At 44.2% G+C, this 25,218-nt stretch overlaps 1 protein-coding gene across 2 annotated transcripts in view; it reads left to right on the plus strand.

The window, feature by feature from the left end:
* LOC106584424 (single-stranded DNA-binding protein 3) overlaps window positions 1-25,218 on the plus strand; it is a 117,963-nt gene that overhangs the window by 46,702 nt on the left and 46,043 nt on the right. For both annotated transcript variants that reach the window (XM_014169743.3, XM_014169744.3), the window contains exon 4: window positions 8,218-8,302. In XM_014169743.3, the coding sequence (XP_014025218.1) occupies window positions 8,218-8,302 (85 nt within the window). The remainder of the gene's footprint in view (window positions 1-8,217; window positions 8,303-25,218) is intronic.

The raw sequence follows: 25,218 nt of genomic DNA on the forward strand, positions 1-25,218 counted from the left end.
TGCAAAACATGACTTAGTACTTGATGGCAAAACCCTTGTTGGCAATCACAGAGGTCAGACGTTTCTTGTAGTTGGCCACCAGGTTTGCACACATCTCAGGAGGGATTTTGTGCTACTCCTCTTTGCAGATCTTCTCCAAGTCATTAAGGTTTCGAGGCTGACGTTTGGCAACTCGAACCTTCAGCTCCCTCCACAGATTTTCTATGGGATTAAAGTCTGGAGACTGGCTAGGCCACTCCAGGACCTTAATGTGCTTCTTCTTGAGCCACTCCTTTGTTGCCTTGGCTGTGGTTTTTGGGTCATTGTCATGCTGGAATACCCATCCACGACCCATTTTCAATGCCCTGGCTGAGGGAAGGAGGTTCTGACCCAAGATTTGACGGTACATGGCCCCATCCATCGTCCCTTTGATGCGGTGAAGTTGTCCTGTCCCCTTAGCAGAAAAACACCCCCAAAGCATAATGATTCCACCTCCATGTTTGACGGTGGGGATGGTGTTCTTGGGGTCATAGGCAGCCTTTGAGTTGATGCCAAAGAGCTCCATTTTGGTCTCATCTGACCACAAGACTTTCACCCAGTTGTCCTCTGAATCATTCAGATGTTCATTGGCAAACTTCAGACGGGCATGTATATGTGCTTTCTTGAGCAGAGGGACCTTGCGGGCGCTGCAGGATTTCAGTCCTTCACGGCGTAGTGTGTTACCCAGCTGCCTTGAGATCATTGACAAGATCCTCCCGTGTAGTTCTGGGCTGATTTCTCACCGTTCTCATGATCATTGCAACTCCACGAGGTGAGATCTTGCATGGATCCCCAGGCCGAGGGAGATTGACAGTTCTTTTGTGTTTCTTCCATTTGCGAATAATCGCACCAAATGTTGTCATCTTCTCACCAAGCTGCTTGGTGATGGTCTTGTAGCCCATTCCAACTTGTGTAGGTCTACAATCTTGTCCCTGACATCCTTGGAGAGCTCTTTGGTCTTGGCCATGGTGGAGAGTTTGGAATCTGATTGATTGATTGCTTCTGTGGACAGGTGTCTTTTATACAGGTAACAAGCTGTGATTAGGAGCACTCCCTTTAAGAGTGTGCTCCTAATCTCAGCTCGTTACCTGTATAAAAGACACCTGGGATCCAGAAATCTTTCTGATTGAGAGGGGGTCAAATACTTATTTCCCTCATTAAAATGCAAATCAATTTATAACATTTTTGACATGCGTTTTTCTGGATTTTTTTGTTGTTATTCTGTCTCTCACTGTTCAAATAAACCTACCATTAAAATTATAGACTGATCATTTCTTTGTCAGTGGGCAAACGTACAAAATCAGCAGGGGATCAAATACTTTTTTCCCTCAATCTACCTGCAATAGGCACGTAGCGAGTTACGGAGAGCTAAAAGTCTGCTGAATGTTCAATGCCATAATTTAGGGAGGGCACAGGGCCAGAGATTATGGGGCGTTTGTTGGTGTTAAGCAGAGACCCAATCAGTTCTTTAAAATCCATCTTCAGCTGTTCTTAGCTTTCCTTCATAATTTCATTGAATCCCACATGAACAATGATAGACTCAATTTCCTGATGCAGGTTTAAAATGTTTGGGAGCAGCTTATTGATGTTCTATACTGATGCTCCTGGATAGCACAAACGTTTTTACTGAAGGGACTGAGAAATTTCTCACCATTGAACTGGCCAATACAACGGCCGGAGAAGGGGATGGAGAAATACACCCATTCCTATCCCTCACACAATTTGTGGAACCTTTCAAGGGCCCACGAGAAGCAGATCGCATACACCTGCAGCTCCCAGGGATAGGTCCAGACCTCCAACAGCAGGCAAAACCCCGTCAGATCCAGAGAGAGGGAAGAGAGCCGAACCCGATGACGACTGTTGGAGTCGGCATAGTTGGAGTCAGCACAGCTGTCGCAGACCCAGGTAGTCCCAGCGATGAAGGCGCAGGTTGATCAGGCACCAGGGTGGTGAAGCTATTTCTCATGTCAATCTGCTCTGAACCTCTCACTAAACGGACCTCCGTTTAGCAGCATGCGGCTGCCTTTGCTTTCCACGACTTGTGACATGGGACCAGCGCTGATTGGAACACTCCTCTTGCTGTTCTCCATCTACTCCTCTACAAGATGGAGGAGAAGCAGATGGAAACAACTTCCTTAGCAGGAAAATTCCAGGTAGCATAGGCAATTCGGATAGGGACAGATGACAATGCAGGGATACATCCATTAAGTCCAAGCTGCGTCTGGCCACAGGAGTTGAGGACTCATTTGCATTTTCCCCAGAAGTTCACGCAGAATTTAAATTTGCTTGCTAATGATAGCCACCTGATTCCTGTAATCCCCCTGCAAGCAAATAATTGGCACATTTGAAATTCCAGATTGTTAATATTGTCCCGGACAAGAGCATAATAAAGACCGCTTCTACAGAGCTGGAAACATTTGTTAGCCATTCCAGGCATAGCGGGCTCCATTGCTAGCTAGCTGGCTAGGTAACTTGCTAGCTGGCTAGTTGGTAAACATTCAGTCCAAACCAACACAAACACTTATGAACAAAATAAAACTTCTGAAAAAAATGGCAGAAACAACAGGTCGAGGCACAGGTGTCATAACAACCTCTCCCTCAACGTCAGCAAAACAAAGGAGTTGATTGTTGACTTCAGGAAGCAGAGTAGGGAATATGCCCTGATCCACATAAACGGGACTACAGTACAGAGTCACGAGTTTTAAGTTCCTGGGCATCCACATCACCGAGGACTTGTCATGAACCAACAACACCACCACTCTTGTCAAGAGGGTGCAACAGCGTCTCTGCTTCTTAAGACGGCTGAAGAAATTCAGAATGCCGCCCCGGGTCCTCTCCAAATACTACTGCTGCACCATTGAGACCATCCTGACCAGTTGCATCATGGCCTGGTATGATAATTGCTCCTCCACGACCGCAAGGCCCTTCATCGGGGGGTGAAGACTACCCAGTACATCACTGTGACCGTGCATCCACCCATCCGGGACATCTACTCGAAACGGTGCCTGAGGAAGGCACGCAGCATATTCAAGGACCCCACACTCTCCAGCCACAAGTTGTTCTCTCCCTTACCGCCGGGAAGACTATCAGAGCATGATGTCTGATAGAAACTGTCTCTGAGTCTGTTGGTATCTGCCAGCCATCAGACAGCTGAAAAGTGAACTGGACTGACCACCTGCTCTGATTCTCCACACCTTAGCACACATGCACTTACTCATGCACACACCCACACAAACATACACTGAGTGTACAAAACATTAAGAACACCTTCCTAATATTTACTTGACTCTTATTATACTGCTCAATTCATACTAAATGTATATTTCTTATAGTGTTTGTTTGTTGCATTGTCGAGAAGGAACCTGCAAGTAAGCGCTTTGTTGGACGATGTATACAATGTGTGTCCCGTACGTACGACCAATAAAACTTGTAACTTGAAATTCTAACTCTCAACAGTAAATTGAGGCTCTGACTGAGTTCCAAAATAGTAATACTTTTTTAGGGTGGAGGGAATTGATCCGGAGTCTGCCAGTTCCCCATCCCTGCGCTAGATCATCTGGCCTGACCATTGAGCCTTCCCATGTTAGGAGTTATTCTATTGTATCTCATCTTTAACAATATGCACACAACATACATTTCCTTTTATTCTTTCTTTCTTTGGCCCTTGTCAGATGTTGAATTTATTAGCGAAGTCCGAGGGGAGTGTTCCCAGGGAATTATAGAACAGCTGATTTATATGGCGTGCTGTTTTAAGAGTTACGGAGTGCCTATTTCTCTTGTTGCCTCACAATGCAAGCATTAATACCAGGAGAATAGCAAACTTCAGTGGGGTAATAAACACTGTGAAAGGTTTTGTTTTCTTCTGCCTTTTGATTGTAGCGTTTTGTCCCATTAAGAGCAGCTCAGGCTGATAAGAGTAGTAGCAGCCATAGTCAACCTGGCTTTCCCTCTTCTCCTCTTTCTCCTCTCCTTAGCATGGCTTTTCTGTTGCCTGACAGGAACTCACCCCAGCCTAGAGTGTGTGGATTAATGCCTAGGCCCCTTCAGCCATGTGTCTCTGTTTACTCTGCCCATTATGGCGGAAGGCACATTGTTACCTCCAGGCGTTGTCAGACTACAGTTAATTGCAATAATTATCATGATGGTATTTAATTGTTGTAATTGTCTTGTGAATGTGGATGCTAATCCGTTGTTCGGGACACAATGAAGTGGAAAGTGTGTATGTCCTGTTTTATGCTGTCAGTCCACATTTCCACATTGTTTTGACTGGCATTTAATTTGAATATGGCAGAATTTGCATGCCTTCTAAACTGGACTATGAATCTCACACCCAGGTTGATCTTAGGGATTCCACACAACCAAGGGAATTGATTTAAACCAGTCTAAGGAGAGAGTGCATCCACAGTATGAAAATCTTCAGTTGACAAAAAGAAACTGCTGAGCTTCTCAACCTGTAGGTAGCTAGTCTTAACTAGTCGTAGTGTACCTTTTTAGCCGTGTTGCATGAGCAGTCCCACCCAGATATGATCTACTTAAGCAATAAGGCCCGAGGGGGTGTGGTATATGGCCAATATACCACGGCTAAGGGCTGTTCTTAGGCACAATGCAACATGGTATAATGGCCATATACCACAAACCCCCAAGGTATCTTATTGCTATTATAAACTGGTTACCAGCGTAATTAGAGCAGTAAAAATACACGTTTGGTCATATACGATCTGATATACCACGGCTGTCAACCAATCAGCATTCAGGGCACAAACCACCCAGTTTATAATTTACTATTTGAAACTTTGGTGGGTGTCAGGTTATGATCACCCTGCTCTCCAGTCCCCATCCCCTGTTTGCACCTAGTTGTGGCTTTTCAGTAACAAACTCTTAACGTGTGTCTTATTTCATTTCCCAGAGAGCTGATTGGATTTGAGATGATCCCGCTGTCTCCCTCCCGCAGGCAGGCACGGCTCTGACAAAGCTGCAATCTCTTTAACGCCAGTTGATAGATATGATAATGCAGCCTGGCTTTATTGTCAAGTGACTGAGGGGCAGGCTTCATGACCCCTTCAACACACACGCATGCACGCATAAAACATGCACGCACGCACGCACACACACACACACACACACACACACACACCTCTGTTCTCGATCTCTCCCTCTCCTCTCTGTTTCTCTGTGCTGTGCATCAGCCTGTCCAGCTGACCCAGACAGTGCGCACCTGAGAGTAAAGGCCAGGGGCTTGTAGAAAATAGCATTTCTTCAGCAGAAATGCTTTGTTATGATATAAAACAGGGAAGTTGTATCTTCACCACTTTACAAGACAGTACATGCAAATGTACCTTCCATGTGTAGTAAATACATATGTCACTCTATATGAATTGTAACAAAATATCTTACACACGGTTATGGGTGATCAGCTAATATTTTCTGCTCCATTTTGCTGTCATATCAAGTGCTCAGTGTATCACACGTTGTTAGAAGTCTGGTTTCGCCACCTCAGCAGAAAGCATGCATATCGTGGAATTTTTGCCTTTGAATGGATTGGAAAAAGCGTAACATTGCTCTTGAGCCCCAGTCAGATCAGCAGCTTTTATGTGCTATCCATTAAATCAATATCTTAGGTGAAAGAACAATTTCATGTGGACCAGTTAAACAGGTGCTTAATTAAGAATGTATTTGGATTGGAACTTGGTGCCCCTTGCAGCCCTTAAGTGCTGGATTTGCCTTAATTAACAAATATAATGCCTAATAGATCATTAGCCTGCAGCTCTGGCCAAGCAGAACGATACCTACATGAAATGGTTCGATTAGATGACCTCACTTTGCTGAAGCTCTGAGGCGAGCAGTGGACTAAAATAGTTTTTTTTTTCATTCAGCTTGATCAAGTTTAACTTCGTGATAGATGGTATTTTAGTGTTACGTTTCACACATACACATGTATACATTCAGTATGTGTCCCATGAGGGAATCAAACCCACAATCAATCAATCAGTCAAATGTATTTATAAAGCCCTTTTTACATCAGCCGATGTCACAAAGTGCTATACAGAAACCCAGCCTAAAACCCCAAACAGCAAGCAATGCAGATGTAGAAGCACAGTGGCTAGGAAAAACTCCCTAGAAAGGCAGGAACCTAGGAAAAAACCTAGAGAGGAACCAGGCTATGAGGGGTGGCCAGTCCTCTTCTGGCTGTGCCGGGTGGAGATTATAACAGAACATGGCCAAGATGTTAAAACGTTCATAGATGACCAGCAGGGTGAAATAATAATAATAATAATAATAATAATAATCACAGTGGTTGTAGATGTCAGTTGGCTTTTCATAGCCGATTATTCAGAGTTAGAGACAGCAGGTGCGTTAGAGAGAGTGAATCGAAAACAGCAGGTCCGGGACAATGTAGCACGTCCGATGAACAGGTCAGAGTTCCATAGCCACAGGCAGAACAGTTGAAACTGGAGCAGCAGCACAACCAGGTGGACTGGGGACAGCAAGGAGTCATCAGGCCAGGTAGTCCTGAGGCATGGTCCTAAGGCTGAGAGAGCGCTCTTCAAAAAATACTTAAAGGTTGAGACCGTGTCTGCATCTCTCACATAGATAGGCAGACCATTCCATAAAAATGGAGCTCTATAGGCCCTGCCTCCAGCTGTTTGCTTAGAAATTCTAGGGGCAATAAGGAGGCCTGCGTCTTGTGACCGTAGCGTACATGTAGGTATGTACGGCAGGACCAAATGGGAGAGATAGGTAGGAGCAAGCCCATGTAATGCTTTGTGGGTTAGCAGTAAAACCTTGAAATCGGCCCTAGCCTTAACAGGAAGCCAGTGAAGAGAGGCTAGCACTGGAGTAATATGATCACATTTTGGGGTTCTAGTCAAGATCCTAGCAGCCGTGTTTAGCACTAACTAAAGTTTATTTAGTGCTTTATCTGGGTAGCCAGAAAGTAGAGCATTGCAGTAGTCTAATCTAGAAGTGACAAAAGTATGGATGAAGTTTTCTGCCAAATTTTTGGACAGAAAGTTTAAAATTTTTGCAATGTTACGAAGTTGGAAAAAAGTTGTCTTTTGACGAACATATCAAGACTATTTCAAGGAGAGATCAGGGTCCAGAGTAACGCCGAGGTCCTTCACAGTTTTAATTGAGACGACTGTACAGCCATCAAGATTAATTGTCAGATCCAACAGATCTCTGTGTCTTGGGACCAAGAACTAGCATCTCTGTTTTGTCCGAGTTTAAAAATAAAACATATTCTGCCATCCACTTCGTTATGTCTGAAACACAGGGTTCCAGGGAGGGCAATTTTGGGCCTTCACCATGTTTCATTGAAATGTACAGCTGCAGTGAAAGTTAACTTTATGTTTCCAAATGACATCACCAAGAGGTAAAATATATATTGAAAACAATAGTGGTCTTAAAACGGAACCTTGAGGAACACTGAAACTTACAGTTGATTTGTCAGAGGACAAACCATCCACAGAGACAAACTGATATCTTTCCGACAGATAAGATCTAAACCAGGCCAGAACTTGTCCGTGTAGACCAATTTGGTTTTCCAATCTCTCCAAAAGAATGTGGTTACCGATGGTGTCAAAAGCAGCACTAAGGTCTCGGAGTACGAGAACAGATGCAGAGCCTTGGTCTGACGCCATTAAAAGGTAATTTACCACCTTCACAAGTGCAGTCTCAGTGCTATGATGGGGTCTAAAACCCAGACTGAAGCGTTTCATATACATTGTTTGTCTTCAGGAAGGCAGTGAGTTGCTGTGCAACAGCTTTTTCCCCAAAAATTGAGAGGAATGGGAGATTCGATATAGGCCGATTTCGTTTAAAAAAAATATATTTTCTGGGTCAAGGTTTGGCTTTTTCAAGAGAGGCTTTGATACTGCCACTGTTAATGAGTTTGGTACACATCCAGTGGATAGGGAGCCATTTATTATGTTTAACATAGGAGGGCCAATCACAGTAAGCAGCTCTTTCAGTAGTTTAGTTGGAATAGGATTCAGTATGCAGCTTGACGGTTTAGAGGCAATTACTATTTTCATGAATGTGTTAAGAGATAGGATTAGCACCATGCTCCAACCAACTCAGTCATGTGAACCATCCCCAACTGTTGTTAATGTTGTGTAAACTGAAACTATCTGCATGTTTGCTGTACTCTGACGTCTATGTCCAACCATGTTCTCTGTCTCTCTCCTCCTCTCCCCACAGTGTATTCTGGGATCTGTACTGTGCTGCTCCAGACCGGAGGGAGACATGCGAACATTCCAGCGAAGCCAAGGCTTTCCACGATTATGTGAGTCAACCTGTCACTGGTGTTGTGTCAGAGGCACGGGTGGCCGTCTTCGTCGTGTGTGTGTGCGCTATAGAATGTCTATCTGTAATCCATGTTAATTTCTCAATATCGAATTAATACATTTACATACATGATTGTTTTGGTCACGATATGAATATAGTTTTGTTTGGTCTCTGTAGCGTCTCTTACTGCAATAGGTTCTATCCTCCTAAACTCAGTGAAACAGTGTCCTGGCTACCTCCCTCACTTCCTCCCTGTGACCCCTTAGAGCTTTACCTAAACTGTTGGCTGAAGGTGAAATGTCAGGCCGCTGCAAGGCTTTTATTGGCCTTCTCATGTTTTCAATAAAGGTTGGAGCAAATAAAGCAGCTGGGTGAGCCGTTGGCCTGGATTAAGTACAATGCTGTGGCCGATGGATGGGTGACGATTGGGGGTAGCCTGGGGGTCATGGGCTTGCCCTCCCTGACCCTCTCATCTGTAGAAGAGCTGGAGCTTCCACTGGCACTAGTACTGATGTGCTGCTTGAACATGTGTGGAGGGCCTCAGAGTGGCCGGCTTACAAAAGGAGGCTCTTTGTTGACACAGCCCTTGGACTGCAAATGACCATGTTAATGAGCCCACTAATTGTGACCTCTAGCTCATTGGCAGGACCTCAATGATTGAAGGTTAAGCTGCAGTCCTTTTACTTCATCTGCCTCACTCAAGTCAAATCCGTTAGATTTTTTTATCACTGCTATACTTTAGCATAGAATTATCATTTTCTGGTGTTTTGGCTATGCTAAATAGTGGTATTACATACATACCCTTTAATACATTTAAAGTAAGGATTATGCAGCTAATGGGTTATGTTAGTCAGACTGTATTACTACTAGCTTATCATTCACCTGGGCTATTAGGGAAGGAGCTCTGGAAATGGATCATGATGGTTCTATTCCTGCACTGGACATTTCATTTAGCTGGTTTCTCAATTCTGTGCAGTTCCGCACTCCCATGTAGTCTGACAAGTATGAACAGACCAGACCTCATCAGAACAGACTCATTTGTTGTGAGTGTGTATTACACCAGCATAAGATTAATTACATGGTTAATTAAACCCCATGGTTAATTAAATCTGACAAGTGTCTCCAATTAATCTATATGCCTAATCATTCCCAACACCTAGCCTATCTCCCGAGGTATCTAGCTACCTGGGTGTCTCAACAGTCAGCTGCCCTGCATGCTAACTCTGACCACCCACTAACTAGGTTGGTAGCAGGACTGGTGGTTACGACGTCCTAGAAAAGAGAGTACTTACACACATCTAAATGTGACATAGGCACTGAACAAATGAATAAAGCAATGTCCGCTCGCAAGCTTTTAGTGACGCGCGCACACACAATGTTTCTCATCCGACATGGTCTTCGTTCGGCACTTAACCCAGACGATTCACACACGTGTCCTTGAGACTTCCTCCCTCCGCTCCATTGTCCAGATGTGGGGCTCCATTCCAAGGTCCTCTGAGGGGGTCTGTCCTACCCAGTGGTCAGCCCAGGGTGGTCAATGAGTGTGGACACTGCGGGGCTCTGGGGAATGTCACTGGGGCTCAGATGTCCTGCTCTTTTGTTCTAGTTCAAGGATTAATGTCCAGTTTCCCTTGACCTCTGACCTGACTGAAGTTTAAAGGGTCAGAGTGTATCCGTCCGTCCGGTGACCTCCAGATTGATGGACTGAGAGGGCTCTGTGTGTGTGAAAGTAGTACATCAATATCACTGGTCATCAATATCATTTGACAGTAAATGATTGTTGTTGGTGGTCGACAAGTTTGTTATAATTCGAGATGTTTACCTTTATATTTGTATTGGATGGATTGAGCAGGTTATTGAGAAGGTTGGACTGTATGAAAATGCATAACCATGAAATGTTTCCATGAGTTTGTCTATAGTCAAATCTTCCTCATCCGTCAGTCCTGTTCATTTCCATAACTCTGTCAGTGTTGCTGGTGAACCCGGCGTGTCTGTGTGTGTTGGCGTTATGGACAGACAGACACTGGTCTAATGTTGTGTGAAGAACCTTATCTGGGGCTGTGACGTGGCTGTGGCGGGGGGACCGGGGTGTGGGGGTGGAGGCGTGAATCCCCTGAGTCGCTGCTCTGCGGCCTGTCTCTGTCTGATTAACTCCAGCCCCTCCGATCCCTCTGGACCAGCAGCCTGATCAAGTAGCTATCGCGGCCCGGCTGATAACAGCCCTATTCCCCCGCCGTGTCTCCCAGGATCACAGGGACAAAAACAACACGACTCCAGTAAGTCACTCTCACAGGAGAAACAGAAGACCTTCTCTCTGGTGTTAGACTGGATATGTATGGGTCCACACGTTTAGATGCCTTCTCTGACTGACTGGTTCAATGTCAGGGTATTGTTGAGGAGTAGGGCTGTCGTCCAAAGACATGATGGTGGCCCTGGCTGGGTTAGAAGGAATCCACCATGACCCAGGGCGGAAGACTTTGTAGGCCCTCCAGTTTGGAGAAGATAATGGAATATAATGTGCTAATCCTCAAATCTGAGGGATGGTTCATGGCTAATCCCTGGATTTTGGTGGGATTGTGACTCTGGCTGGGCTCCCGGAACTGGAGGACTCTGCACCCCTGGATGCGAGACCCAACATGGTACAAACCTACACACACACACCCTAAACACACCACACTGTTATACTGAACATGGAAGTGGAACACAGCCTTAGTAGATTTGTTTAAGTGATATTTTCTTTTCTTCCTAGTTGTTGAAACTGTGTTCACTCATGTTTACTTACTGATAGAAAATCCACACTCCTAAGTCGTTCCTACTTGAATGTGGATGTTCCTCAAAAGAGGAGTGGTTTGTGGAGGAAATGTTTTTTATTAAAATAATGAGACGTCTTTTGGTAATTCAGACTGAGTGATGAAAGGAATAGAGGCATAAATGATGAAGAAAGTCAGAAACGCAAGACACAAACACACACAAACACACTAGCAGGAAATGATCATGCTGGGAGGCCCCCATCGTTACAGACTTTGTTCTTTGCACAAGCTAGAGGTCATGACCCCACACATCTGCGGTTGTTGCTACTGTGACATCAGCGCCTCCGGAGTGTCACTGATTTAGTGACAGTAGTGCGTCATTCAAAAAGCAATGCCTTAGTGTTCTTCTCTGGATAAAGCTCCATGCTTGTCTATATGACTTGTGGGTTGATCATTCAGACTGCTATGAGGGAGACTCCTGTCAATGGAGGTGGGGAACCTTTCAATGGACAAGTAAAGGCAGATAATAAAGGTCATTTGTTTTGTTTCTGATAATTATCAATACATTATGAAAAATAGCAACTGCTTTTCATTGAGCCCTGACCTCTCTGAAGTTTTCATTTTAAGCGTTGATTTGGCTTGTCGCTGGGCCGTTGAGTTGTGAGCAGTGACCAGAAGTCCTCAGCCACACAAAGAACTCCAGAACTCTCCTCTGTCTACTGTGTGCCTCAATACAGGTCCTCTTGCATCAGGCAGTAATGACATTCATTATGTTGGTCTGTGTGACTGGATTTTCTATTGTAAAATGTCACTTTGACACCTGCGCTGACTTGAATACCTAAGTGTGATAACACTTCTATACAGTCCATGATGGTATAATGTAGGGGTTTACTGGGTGTCAGGGAAGGCCAATGGCGGGGATGTGTCTGGGATGACACTTCTGTTCCCTTTTATGGTTCGGTCAGAAGTGCACTTGATAGGGAATAGTGTGTCATTTGAGATGTAGCCAAGCTGTAGCAGACTTGAGTGTCCAGCAGGACTGAAACAGGTGGCTGGGGGGGGCTTCTCTGTAAACAACAACTATTGAGATGCCACCCTTTTCTCTCATCCACAACAGGTGCTCACTTTAAAACCATTCTCTTTGCCTCTGTATTCCCTCCTTCTCACCTTCTGTCCTTGAAAAAAAAATCTCTCATCCTACGCCTTTCTCTTGCCTCAATTTCTCTTAGGTGTAGTGCACAGTCTTTCTCACTCTGCTACCCCCCACTCCTCGTCTCTGTCCCCTCCTTATTCCTCTCCCTCTCGTCTTCCTCCCTCTCTCTCTGAGGAGATTGATTGGGTAATCTGTCTCGCTCGGGGGAAGGAGAGAAGCGGGATGACGACATGGAGGAGAGAGATCTAATTCATACATATCCCCCTGCATTATGGTGATATGTACACACTGTAATGGCATGCTCTCTCTCTCTCTCTCTCGCAGCGCTCGCTCGCTCTCTGTGCTACCCTGGCAGGTTCCTTCTCCTCCTCTCTTCCTGTCCTCTGTTTTCCCTAGCTATCAAACAGTTTGTCTCTTGGCTGTGGGCTGACACCTGTGAATGAGTGGGGCTGTCTTTCTGCTCTGTGTTTACTGTTGTCTCCCATCCTCTCTTCTCTCTGCCTGGAATGAAAGGGCCAGTCCACTTCTCATGTCTCTGTATGTATCTCTGTGTCGACGTTTCCTAGCTGAACCTCAGAACAAACGGTTGAAATCTGTGCCCCCGAGCTGTATGGTCGACAGTAGTTCTGGGATTACACAAATAATGCTGCTGCGTCTGCTTTTGGAAAGCCTAACATTTCCGTAGGCAAAGTTCTGACACAGGCCACCCTCTCGCTGAGGGGGGAGACGTGAAGAGAGGGCAACCTGTTATTACGGTGCATTTACCCCTCTCGCTGAGGGGGGAGACGGGAAGAGAGGGCAACCTGTTGTTATTACGGTGCATTTACCCCTCTCGCTGAGGGGGGAGACGGGAAGAGAGGGCAACCTGTTATTACGGTGCATTTACCCCTCTCGCTGAGGGGGGAGACGGGAAGAGAGGGCAACCTGTTATTACGGTGCATTTACCCCTCTCGCTGAGGGGGGAGACGGGAAGAGAGGGCAACCTGTTATTACGGTGCATTTACCCCTCTCGCTGAGGGGGGAGACGGGAAGAGAGGGCAACCTGTTATTACGGTGCATTTACCCCTCTCGCTGAGGGGGGAGACGGGAAGAGAGGGCAACCTGTTATTACGGTGCATTTACCCCTCTCGCTGAGGGGGGAGATGGGAAGAGAGGGCAACCTGTTGTTATTACGGTGCATTTACCCCTCTCGCTGAGGGGGGAGACGGGAAGAGAGGGCAACCTGTTATTACGGTGCATTTACCCCTCTCGCTGAGGGGGGAGACGGGAAGAGAGGGCAACCTCTTTGAGATGGTAGTGTGTCCACACCGCTCTTGTGTAGAATGCCCATGGTCAACCTGGTCATGCCATATAGTCACTCCAACACCTGCGAGGCTGGGAAGAAACACAGTGGTGATGCCATCCCTCATTAGAGAGCTAACGCTGATGGTTCTATGGGTTGTCAGTTAATTCCACGGGAATGAAATGGATCTTCAAACATACGTTTGTTATTGCTGTTGGGAGTTGTAGAGCTTTTTTTCTCCCACTCAAATCCCCAATTGAATCTACTCATGTTTGAGCTACTGCTTCAGTTAATATAACATAAGTTTGATTGTGTTTTATGGTCCAAGAGTTTGACAACTTTAAAATGATGAGCAGGGGAGTATCTAGGCATATGAAGTGTATACAGAGTAGTGGTTTGCTGCTGATTTAGCGATTGAGCTAACAAGCGTCTTTGATATTATCTTTGCTTTTTCACTTTTTTAGCTTTTTCCCATTCTGACCCCTTATACACTTCCTCTCCTTGATTGTCATCATATGCTTTTATCCCCTGTTTCAACTACACTCTGTTTGTTCATGATTCTCTGCTCAACAATCTCCTCACTCACTCTCACTCCCAGATACAGACAGCGAGAGAGAGGAGTCAGTGGGCAGCCGTGTAGTTGGCAGGCCTGGGCTGGCAGTGCTGCTGCCACTCTGTGGGTCTGCTATGTTGCTGTAGTGCTGCCTAGCTGTGCCACCCAAGGCCTACCAATGTAACAGTCTCAATTACCAGCTGGGCCCCCCAACTCATAATAAAAATAAACTTGCCTCTTTTAATATCTGTGTGTGTGTCAGTTGTACACCATGCTTATTAAGTAGCGACACAAACCCACTCCTCCTGAGAATGAATGGCTGAGACGTGCAACTTTACATTACACTGACGCCCTCCCTGCTAGGATTACAGACAAAAACAATTAGTCTTATTTGCAATTTAAATTCTCCTAAATGCAGACGTAATCCCCATATTTTGAACAGGCAGAGTAAACGCAGAGAGATTCAATTCAAGCCTCTGTCTGGATATTATTTTGTTGCTATAATAACATTTAGAAGTTATAGTGGATAATGAAGGTGCTTTTGGTTAGGTTTGGCTATATTTGGAAAACAACATTTTCCTTGTTGAAGCGTTTTGCCAAAATGATGGAAAGAATGCAAAGAATCAGGATGAAAAGTGAGTACCTCATCCCTCACAGCTCCGCACACACAACCACAGAGCCTTGAGGAGAACCTGGGGGTGTTGGCGAGGCGTCTCTCCAGTAGGTAAAGGAGGGAGCCAGGGGGAGGCCGGCGTGGGGAGCCAGGTACTTTGGCAGCCAACAAGGTAATCACCAGGTCAGTGGGGAGCTGTTAGACTCTCAGTGAAAGGATGAGGAAGTACATGGTATAAAAATAGTCATTACTGTGCATTAAAGTCACTGTCTGTAAATATACCCAGGATAGCAGGGAAGCATGTGCGCCGGGGTAGAGCTTCTATCAGCACCTCATCCCCACACACCATGTGGGAGCCACTGGGCCCTGTGTGTGTGTGTGTGTGTGTGTGTACTCTTGAGAGTGGGTGTGTGAGCAAGCAAAGTGCCTTTTCAGGAGCTTTGGCTCCAATTCATGCTGAATCAGCCAAAATTGCACAAAAACAACATATTTTTTTCTTCTTTATTTAATCCAGCTCTCTCCCCTTGGTCAGTAAGAAGCAGTACTCATTATCAACATAACAGTGTGTCTTCATCTGTGTGGTGTGACACGGCCATGTGTTTTATTAGTCGTATGTACAGGATACACATGGTATACACCGTCCAATGAAATGCTTACTTGCAGGTTCCTTCACAACAATAAGAAATAATAAAAGATAAGAATATGAACATAAGGTAAATGGTTCAGTAGAATAGAATAAACATTTTAGCATAAGTATAATACAGAGAGGCACAATTTCTAGTTCAATATTTACACATGTTTGGGGGGGGGGGGGGCAAGTGAAATCCCTTCCTATGGCCTGTAGTTACCGTGTTGTTAGCCTGGACCTCGGACAGAGGTGTAGGAGATGAGGGGACACATCTGACAGCACTGAGGGTCTCTCTCTGGGTCTCTGCCATGGGCGCCCAGCACTCCTCTCCCCCCAGATGGCAGATCACATAGAATCAGGCTTGGCTAATGTAAGACTGGTAGGACACACACACACACAGAGTGAGAACACTGCCCCTGCATGGTACTGTTCCCTGTCAAGTCAACCACTATGTCCGAACATGCTGACCAAACCGGCCACTCGCACACGCATGTTCATTTTGTCCATCCACACCAGACGCTATCAGGACATTGAAATATCAAAACAAACTCTTAACCAATTAGATTCATTTGGGGACAGGTCGAAAAGCAAACATTTAAGGCAAGTTAGCTAGCTAGCTTGCTGTTGCTAGCTAATTTGTCCTGGGATATAAATGTGTTGTTATTTTACCTGAAATACACAAGGTCCTCTACTCTGACAATTAATCCACAGATAAAAGGGTAAACCGAGTTTGTTTCTAGTGATCTATCCTCCTTCAGGCTTCTTCTTCTTTGGACTTTTGGCAGTTGGCATCCAACTTTAAGGTACATTACCACCACCAACTGGACTGGAGTGTGGAGTCGTGTTGTTGCCTACCCTTACCACCTGGGGGCGGCCCGTCAAAAAGTCCAGGATCCAGTTGCTGAAGGTGTTTAGTCCCAAGGTCCTTAGCTTAGTGATGAGCTTTGTGGGCACTATGGTGTTGAACGCTGAGCTGTAGTCAATGAACATCATTCTCACATAGGTGTTCCTTTTGTCCAGGTGGGAAAGGGCAGTGTGCAGTGGAGTGCGATTGAGATTGTGTCATCTGTGGATCTGTTGGGGCGGTATGTGAATTGGAGTGGGTCAAGGTTTCTGGGATGATACATAGCACTGTTGCACTGTGTAAAGAGTCATGTCATTCTGTGCAGTCAGTCCCAGTTTGTGTTTTTTTATGTGGCTTTTGCTGCTGTTGTGTTCGTCAGGCAGGCCAGGGGTTATCCAGGGGTCAGAGCAGAGCTGTCCCATTGTTAATCTTAGTTCTTTTAATTCTGAGAGGACCGGAATCCTACATTTTAAATCACACATTGCTTTAACTCTGCCATGTCCTCGATGGTACATTGCCTGAGCTTCCAACCTTTGTAGTTAAGTTGCTGAGTGAAAGCTTTAGATCAGATAATGTTTTTTATAAACTGTGTGGTTCAAGCCCTGAATGCTGATTGGCTGACAGCTGTGGTATAGCAGACCGTATACCACTGGTATGATGTATAGTCAATATACCACGGCTAAGGGCTGTATCCAAGAAATCCGTGTTGCGTCGTGCATAAGAACAATCCTTAGCTGGGGTATATTGGCCAGATACCACACCCCCTCAGGCCTTATTTATATATAAGATGCTGTCGTTATATAGTAGGACATGGCATTCTTGCATGTTATAGACTAAGCTGGTTTTGACCCATCTGGGCTGATCTATGCTGGCCTTTGCCACACACTGGGCTGACCTGGATTTGGTGGCTGCTGTGTTGATCTAGGCTGTACTTACTGGACTGGATTGGTCCGGAGCGAGAGAGGCTGGTCTGACCTGGTTTAGGGGCTGATGTGCTGTGCTGTGCTGTACAGTATGTGCGTTGTTGCGGAGGCTCTGTGCTACGTTGGGACTAGCCTGACCTTGTTTGGGGGCTGCTGTGCGGTGCTGTGCTGTGCTGTTCTGTGCTGTGCTGTGCTGTGCTGTGCTGTGCTGTGCTGTGCTGTGCTGTGGAGGCTCTAATCCCCTCAGTGCATGGCCAGATTACTGTCTGCTCCATATTGTCTGGGGGCGGGAGGAGGCTGCTCTAAAAGGCTCAGCACGGATCTCCCCTCCGACAGGGAGATGGCTCTTTATTTATCCTGCTAGCCAGTTATTTCATTATTTGTTTATTTATGCACATGTTGACTTCACAACATCACATATTCAAAAATCATTTAGGTTCTATGGTCTATAGTAGGAGAGTATAGGTTACCCTCTGGTCCCATATCCACTGTTTCCATGATATTGAATATTGCCTTGACTTTATTCCTCATTTAGTCTAATCAATAGTAGTGGATGTACAGTAAGTGTATGAGCAGTGTTAATGTGGGTCTGTTAACTGACTGACTGGTACACTAATGAAGTAACAATAGAATATTCACATGTGTACATTTCAATGACAAAGGGGATGTATTTTCATGGCCACAGTTATACCTATGATGATGTACTACATGTGTATTGAGAGGTGAACATCTTTCAAACCTAACACTCTTGAGGTTGGGTGTTCATATTTCTGACCTCTCAATACCAGAATCATTTAGTGTTATGTTTTACAATGTATTTTCATATGAATTTGTAATATGTCTTATACTCTGCACTTCATGGACTAAATCTCTGTATGTGTTTTTATACTTTTATATTATACTGAAGTATTATACCAAAATCTAAATTGATTACACCACCTTCTATCAACCAATTAACACTGGCAACTGTAAAATAATTGTCTGTAGATCTAGAGCATAGACTGCTACCCAAATAACCAACTTTCCACTCCTTATGATAATATACTGAACATCTCAATGCCATGAATGTTAAGACTTTTCTCTCTCTCTCTCTCTCTCTCTCTCTCTCTCGTGCACTCCTCTCCATAGCTCTCATCGCCAGTGCACTCCATGCAGAAATGATTTCAATTTCTGAATTAATGAGGTTCTGCTGAACTGAGAAACGGCAAGCACACACACAGCTTTTAAAGACCAGTACGTGCACACTTACATGCAACTCCTGCAAATCCACATTCCTATATGCACATGCAAACAGACTCTTACTGACGCTTGAATGCTCAATACAATTTATATTCACATATATTATTTCTCCTAAAAAGTTGGCATTAGTAAATGTACACATTGCATGCAAAAATGGGGGAAAAATCAAAACCACATATGTGTGTATGTATGTATGTATGTATATATATGTATATATATATATGTATATATATATATATGTGTGTATATATGTGTGTATATATATATATATATATACATATACATACATACATACATACATATACATACATATACATACATATATACATATACATATATATACATATACATATATATACATATACATATACATATATATGTATGTATATATGTGTGTATATATGTGTGTATATATATATATATATACATACATATATACATATATACGTATATATATATATACATACATATATACGTATATATATATATATATATATATATATATATATATACATATATATACATATATGTATATATATACATATATATACATATATGTATATATATACATATATGTGTATATATATATATACATATATATATATATATATATATGTATATATATATGTATATATGTGTGTATATATGTGTATATGTATGTATGTATGTATATGTATATGTGTATATATGTGTATGTATATGTATATGTGTATATATGTATATGTATATGTATGTATGTATGTATATGTATATATATGTATGTATGTATATGTATATATATATATGTATATGCGTTGTAGTTGAATCGTAGTAAACCTGTTTGCACCAAATCTCTCAATTGAATCTGAAGACGTTCATGTGTTCCACATAGAACCCGTACATTGCCTATTTGTATTTTTATATATTTGCGAGTCTCCAAGTGTACTGACTAGTATACAGGCTCAGATCACAGTAGCATACAGTACATGTACAGAGGCAGGCACTGCCTCATGGGTCAGGCCCCAGAACTGGGCCTAGTCACTATGGTAACACTGTGCTGTGTATGTAAAACACTACAGCGCTTTGAGATCGGTGGAGGGTGTTAACCCCCCTTCTGTACACGCATGCACGCACACACACACACTTCCACCCCCCTCATTTCTCAGCCACCTCTTCTCCCCCTTCTCTCTGTTCTTTGTGCTACAACCTTTCTAAGCAACGCTCCCATGATAAGGAGTTGATGTGATCCACAGCCACTGAGGCTGTATGTTAGTACAGTATATGTCGGTATGAGATCCCAGGGGGTAGAAGGCTGTGTTGGCACGGTGCTTCATTATTTTTATTGGACTCCTATCTACATCAGCTAAACTATGGTTAGTAAGAGTCTTTAAACAGTATCGAACCGGCACACTTCTTCTCTATCGCTCCACATGCAGTGTGTAGATGCTGACTCAAGGACAGAACCTAGCTTCTAATCCAATTTTGTATTTGTAAACCTGCAGAATTTGGGGAAAAACAGGAACAGAGGGAACCACAGGAGCGCACACTCTGTCCTGCCTCAGTGTGTTTTCCTATCCCATTCATCATCAGTGATCCACAGGAACAGATTCCAATTTCATTTGTTTTCATTTCATTATTTTATTAGCTTATTTCTCTCCATTCCTTTTTATTTTAAACCCTGGAAGAACCAGTCAACAGTTAATAATCTGTTAAAAAGCATTGATCGCCACCATTTAGTTTCCTGGCCAGCTACTTAGGCTCTAAAGCTGATCAATGTGTTTGAATGGGAACCGCCAAGATGGGGGATTGACTGCTGTGCTCGCAGTGCAATCATACCATTTGTCTTCATTTGGCATTCAATTATTTGTTGTAATGGCTTCCGTCAGAAACGGCCTCATGCAGCCCGGACGCAGACACACACTCCCTCTCCAAACTGGAATGGGTGTGCTGTATGTACAATCCTTATCCCTCCTCACCCCCCACCCACTCCTTATCCCTCCTCACCCCTCACCCCCTCCTTATCCCTCTGCCTAGAGGCATCTGCCCTGTATTGCCCAATAATGCCTGCCTGTCACTGCTTTACTGACGTGTGTGTGTGTGTGTGTGTGTGTGTGTGTGTGTGTGTGTGTGTGTGTGTGTGTGTGTGTGTGTGTGGTGTGTGTGTGTGTGTGTGTGTGTGTGTGTGTGTGTGTGTGTGTGTGTGTGTTCAGTCGTGGAATGGTTTGATTATATGCTTTCTGGTAGAAATATATACAATATGAAAAATGAAAAAAGCGGTCTGTGTCTCTTGACTGCTGTGAGGCGTTGTGTGGAGAGTATGAGTGTGGGGATGAGGTGGAGGCCCTCTGAGCATGTGCTGATGATGCCCATGCCGAGGCCAGGCTCTGTGGACTGTGACTGACCCAGAATGGACTTCCTGAGCTGAAGAGCCCTTTCCTGAACCCATCAATCCCTGACCGCTCTCTCTCTCTCTGTGTGTGTGTGTGTGTGTGTGTGTACAACCTAGCAGGGGGGAGAACCCCTCAACACACGAGCCCTTATCCACTCCACACAACAAGCAGCCCTGCGCATCTCCATGTGCTGTAGTGTGTTTCCATCACTCCCATTTGAAATTGACGTTCAGAAAACTGTTGTCGGGGTCACTTGACGTGGCTCATTTCAACATAAAAGGCACCCATTGGTGTCGGTCTATAGGTGCCTCCTACTATACTTACACACAGTTTTACTTTGAGGGGCTTTTCCAAAGTGGCATTTTTATAGCATGCTGTAGGGGACCATCAATTCCTACCTAGAAACATTAAAGGACCCCTCCAGAGGAAGTTGCCGTCACTATTTCAACCTAATTCCTGCCCTAGTGTGGAAATGCTTGTTTTCTTCCACCCCCCAAACACTGACATCAGGCTCCATTATAAATGTTGGCATGTCTCCACCTTCCTCCGTGTGCACACCCCATATGTTCTCAGGCACAGACCACACTCTGTGATCGGTAAACAAATCAGAAAAAGTCAGGGTAGTCTAGCAAACAAACAAAAAGTTTCTAGACACCGTATTGAGCACTAACTGAAGCTTATTTAGTGCTTTATCCAGGTAGCCAGAGAGTAGAGCATTGCAGTAGTCTAGAAGTGACAAAAGCATGGATTTGCTTTTTTGCGTCATTTTTGGGCAAAAACTTTCAGATTTACGAATATGGAAAAAAGCTGTCCTTGATATGTTCGTCAAAAGAGAGATCAGAGTCCAGAGTAACACCGATGTCCTTCAGTTTTGTTTGAGACTGTACAACCATCAAGATGAATTGTCAGATCAAACAGCAGATGTCTTTGTTTTTGGGACCTAGAACTAGCATCTCTGTTATGTCTGAAATGAAATACGAAACGATGAAATATGTTAAATTGAATTAAACAATAATGTATGTTGATGCTAATATTATGTACAATATTCAAGTATGTTTCTGTATGATAACAATAGCCTAATATATTTAATATGCCATAAACTGTTGTTTTTTAAGTTTCACTAATTCATTCTAATTAATTAACTACATCATTATGACACACCCCTCACTATTGTCATTGGCTGCACTAATTGCACTGTTTGTCTACATAACCTGGTTCAAGTATTCATGTCATTACCCTGAAGAAGGCACAGTGATGCCGAAACGTTGGTAAATACCCAATAAATGACTGGGAGTTTATATATGGAGTATGCAACTCTTTATTTTGATAGTTTCAAGTTTGAAAGGAAAACATTTGTCGCCATCCACTTCCTTAAGTCTGAAACACAGGCTTCCAGGGTAGGTCATTTTTGGGGCTTCACCATGTTTCATCGAAATGTACAGCTGTGTGTTGTCTGCATAGCAGGGAAATTTGACATGTGTTCCAAATTCCAAATGATATCACCAAGACGTAGAATATATAGTGAAAACCATAGTGGTCCTAAAACGGAACCTTGAACATCGACACTTACCATTGATTTGTCAGAGGACAAACCATCCACAGATACATTTCTGACAGATGAGCTCTAAACCAGGCAAGAACTTGTCCCTGTAGACCAATTAGGGTTTCCAGTCTTTCCAAAATAATGTGGTGATCGATGGTGTCAAAAGCAGCATTAAGGTTTAGGAGCACGAGGACAGATGCAGAGCCTTGGCCTTATGCCATTATAAGGTAATTTACCACCTTCACGAGTGCAGTGTCAGTACTGTGACAGGGTCTAAACCCAGGCTGGAGCATTTCGTATACATGTCTTCAGGAAGGGGATGATTTTTATTTATTATTTAAAACATTTTGGTCAAGGTTTGGCTTTTTCAGCAGAGGGTTTATTACTGCCACTTTTAGGGAGTTTGGTACATACCCGAAAGATAGGTAACCATTTATTATGTTCAACATAGGAGGGCCAAGCACAGGAAGTAACTCTTTTAGTAGTTTAGTTGGAATAGGGTCCAGTAGGCAGCTGGAAGGTTTTAGAGGCCATTACTATTTTCGTGAATGTCTCGAGGGATACAGGATTAAAAAACTTGAGTGTCTCCATTGATCCTAGGTCTTGTGCAGACTCAGGACAACTACAAAACTCAGAAATACACCCGATTCAAAGTCAGTAATTTGCTTTCTAATGATCATGATCTTTTTGTCGAAGTTCATGAATTCATTGCTGAAGTGAAGGCCATCCTAACTTTGGGAATGCTGCTTTTTAGTAAGCTTTGAAACAGTATCAGAAATAAATGTTGGATTGTTTTTATTCTCCTCAATCAGGTTGGAAAAGTAGGCTGATCCAGCAGCAGTGAGGGCTCTTCGATATTGCACGGTACTGTCTTTCCAAGCTAGTCGGAATACTTCCAGTTTGGTGGAGCGCCGTTTCCATTCCAATTTTTTGGAACCTTGCTTCAGGGTGCGGGTATTTTCTGTATACCCCTCCCCTCCTTTTCTTACAGGATATCCTCCTACTTCCTGTCTGACTCTCCCTAGGCTAGCTCTATTCCCCCTTCTGTCTCTCTCTCTCGTTCAGCCCACGGGATAGAGGTATGGAGGGGTGGGGGCTGAGGGGAATACCTGTTAACTCTATTTCTTCTCCACACTTTAGTAGTCTTCCCAAATACCCTGCGGAAATGCTCCCACAAAGAGAGAGGATGTCTGGATGCTAGAGTATGCTATTTGGAAGGAGCCGTCTTAGTTCTGTATTTTTCTATTGAAGGTCTATGTTGGTTCTACCTGGGCCCATCTATTTCATCCATCATTGTCAATTACATGACAATGAACATTCAGGAGGTCTTATGGCTGGTTGAGAGGGGCTAAATCAAATGAAATCAAATCAAATTGTATCTGTCACATGTGCCGAATACAACAGGTGTAGACCTTACAGTGAAATGCTTACTTACAAGCCCTTTACTAACAATGAATGCAGTTCAAGAAATAGAGTTAAGAAAATATTTACTAAATAAAAAATAAAGTAATAAAATCAAATGGTAACACAAGAAAATGACATGACAATAATGAGGCTATATACAGGGGGTACCGGTACCGAGTCAATGTGCGGGGGTACAGGCTAGTCGCAGTACTTTGTAAAGTGACTATGCAAAGATAATAAACAGTGAGTAGCAGCAGTGTAAAAACAAAGGGAGGGGGTCAATGTAAGTAGTTCAGGTGTCTATTTGATTAATTGTTCAGCAGTCTTATGGCTTGGGGGTAGAAGCTGTTAAGGAGCGTTTTGGTCCTAGACTTGGCGCTCCGGTACCACTTGCCGGCGGTAGCAGAGAGAACAGTCTATGACTTGGGTGACTGGAGTCTTTGACCATTTTTTGGGGGCCTTCCTCTGACACCGCCTAGTATATGTCAGGAAGTTGGCCCTGGTGATGTACTGGGCCATATGCACTGCCCTCTGTAGCGCCTTACGGTCAGATGCCGAACAGTTGCCATACCAGGCGGTGATGCAACTGGTCAGGATGCTCTCGATGGTGCAGCTGTAGAACTTTTTTAGGATCTGGGGACCATTGCCAAATCTTTTCAGTTTCCTGAGGTGGAAAAGGTGCTTTCATGCCCTCTTCACAACTGTCTTGGTGTGTTTGGACCATGATAGTTCGTTGGTGATGTGGACACCAACGAACTTGAAACTCTCGATCCGCTCCACTTAAGCCCTGTCGATGTTAATGGGGGCCTGTTCGGCCCTCCTTTTCCTTTATTCCACAATCCGCTCCTTTGTCTTGCTCACATTAAGGGAGAGGTTGTTGTCCTGGCACCAGACATGCAGTCGTGAGTGAACAGGGAGTACAGGAGGGGACTAAGCACCCACCCCTGGGGAGCCCCAGTGTTGAAGATCAGCGTGGCAGATGTGTTGATGCCTACCCTTAGCACCTGGGGGCCACCCGTCAGGAAGTCCAGGCTCCAGTTGCAGAGGGAGGTGTTTAGTTCCAGGGTCCTTAGCTTAGTGATGAACTTCATGGGCAATATGGTGTTGAACCATGGTGCCCACTCAGGCTCCCGAGTGGCGCAGTGGTCTAAGGCACTATCTCAGTGCTGGAGGTGTCACTACAGGCCCTGGTTAAAATACGGGCTGTGTCACAACCGGCCGTGATTGGGAATCCCATAGGGCGGCGTACAATTGGCCCAGCGTCGTCCGGGTTAGGGTTTGGCCGAGTTAGGCCGTCATTGTAAATAACAATTTGTTCTTTCCTTACTTGCCTAGTTACATAAAGGTAAAAAATAAAAATTAAAGTCAATGAACAGATGGTGTGGTCTACAGTTTAACATGAGGTATTCTACCTCAGGCGAGCAATACCTTGAGAATTCTTTAATATTAGACATTGCGCACCAGCAGTTATTGACAAATAGACCCCCTCTCTCGTCTTACCAGACGTAGCTGCACTGACCTGCCAATGCACGGAGAAGTCAGCCAGCTCTATATTATCTGTGTCGTCGTTCAGCCACGTCTTGCTGAAACATAAGATATTCGTTTTTAATGTG

Source organism: Salmo salar, chromosome 23, assembly GCF_965601325.2.
Source record: "Salmo salar chromosome 23, fSalSal1, whole genome shotgun sequence".
NCBI classification, from domain to species: Eukaryota; Metazoa; Chordata; class Actinopteri; order Salmoniformes; family Salmonidae; genus Salmo; species Salmo salar.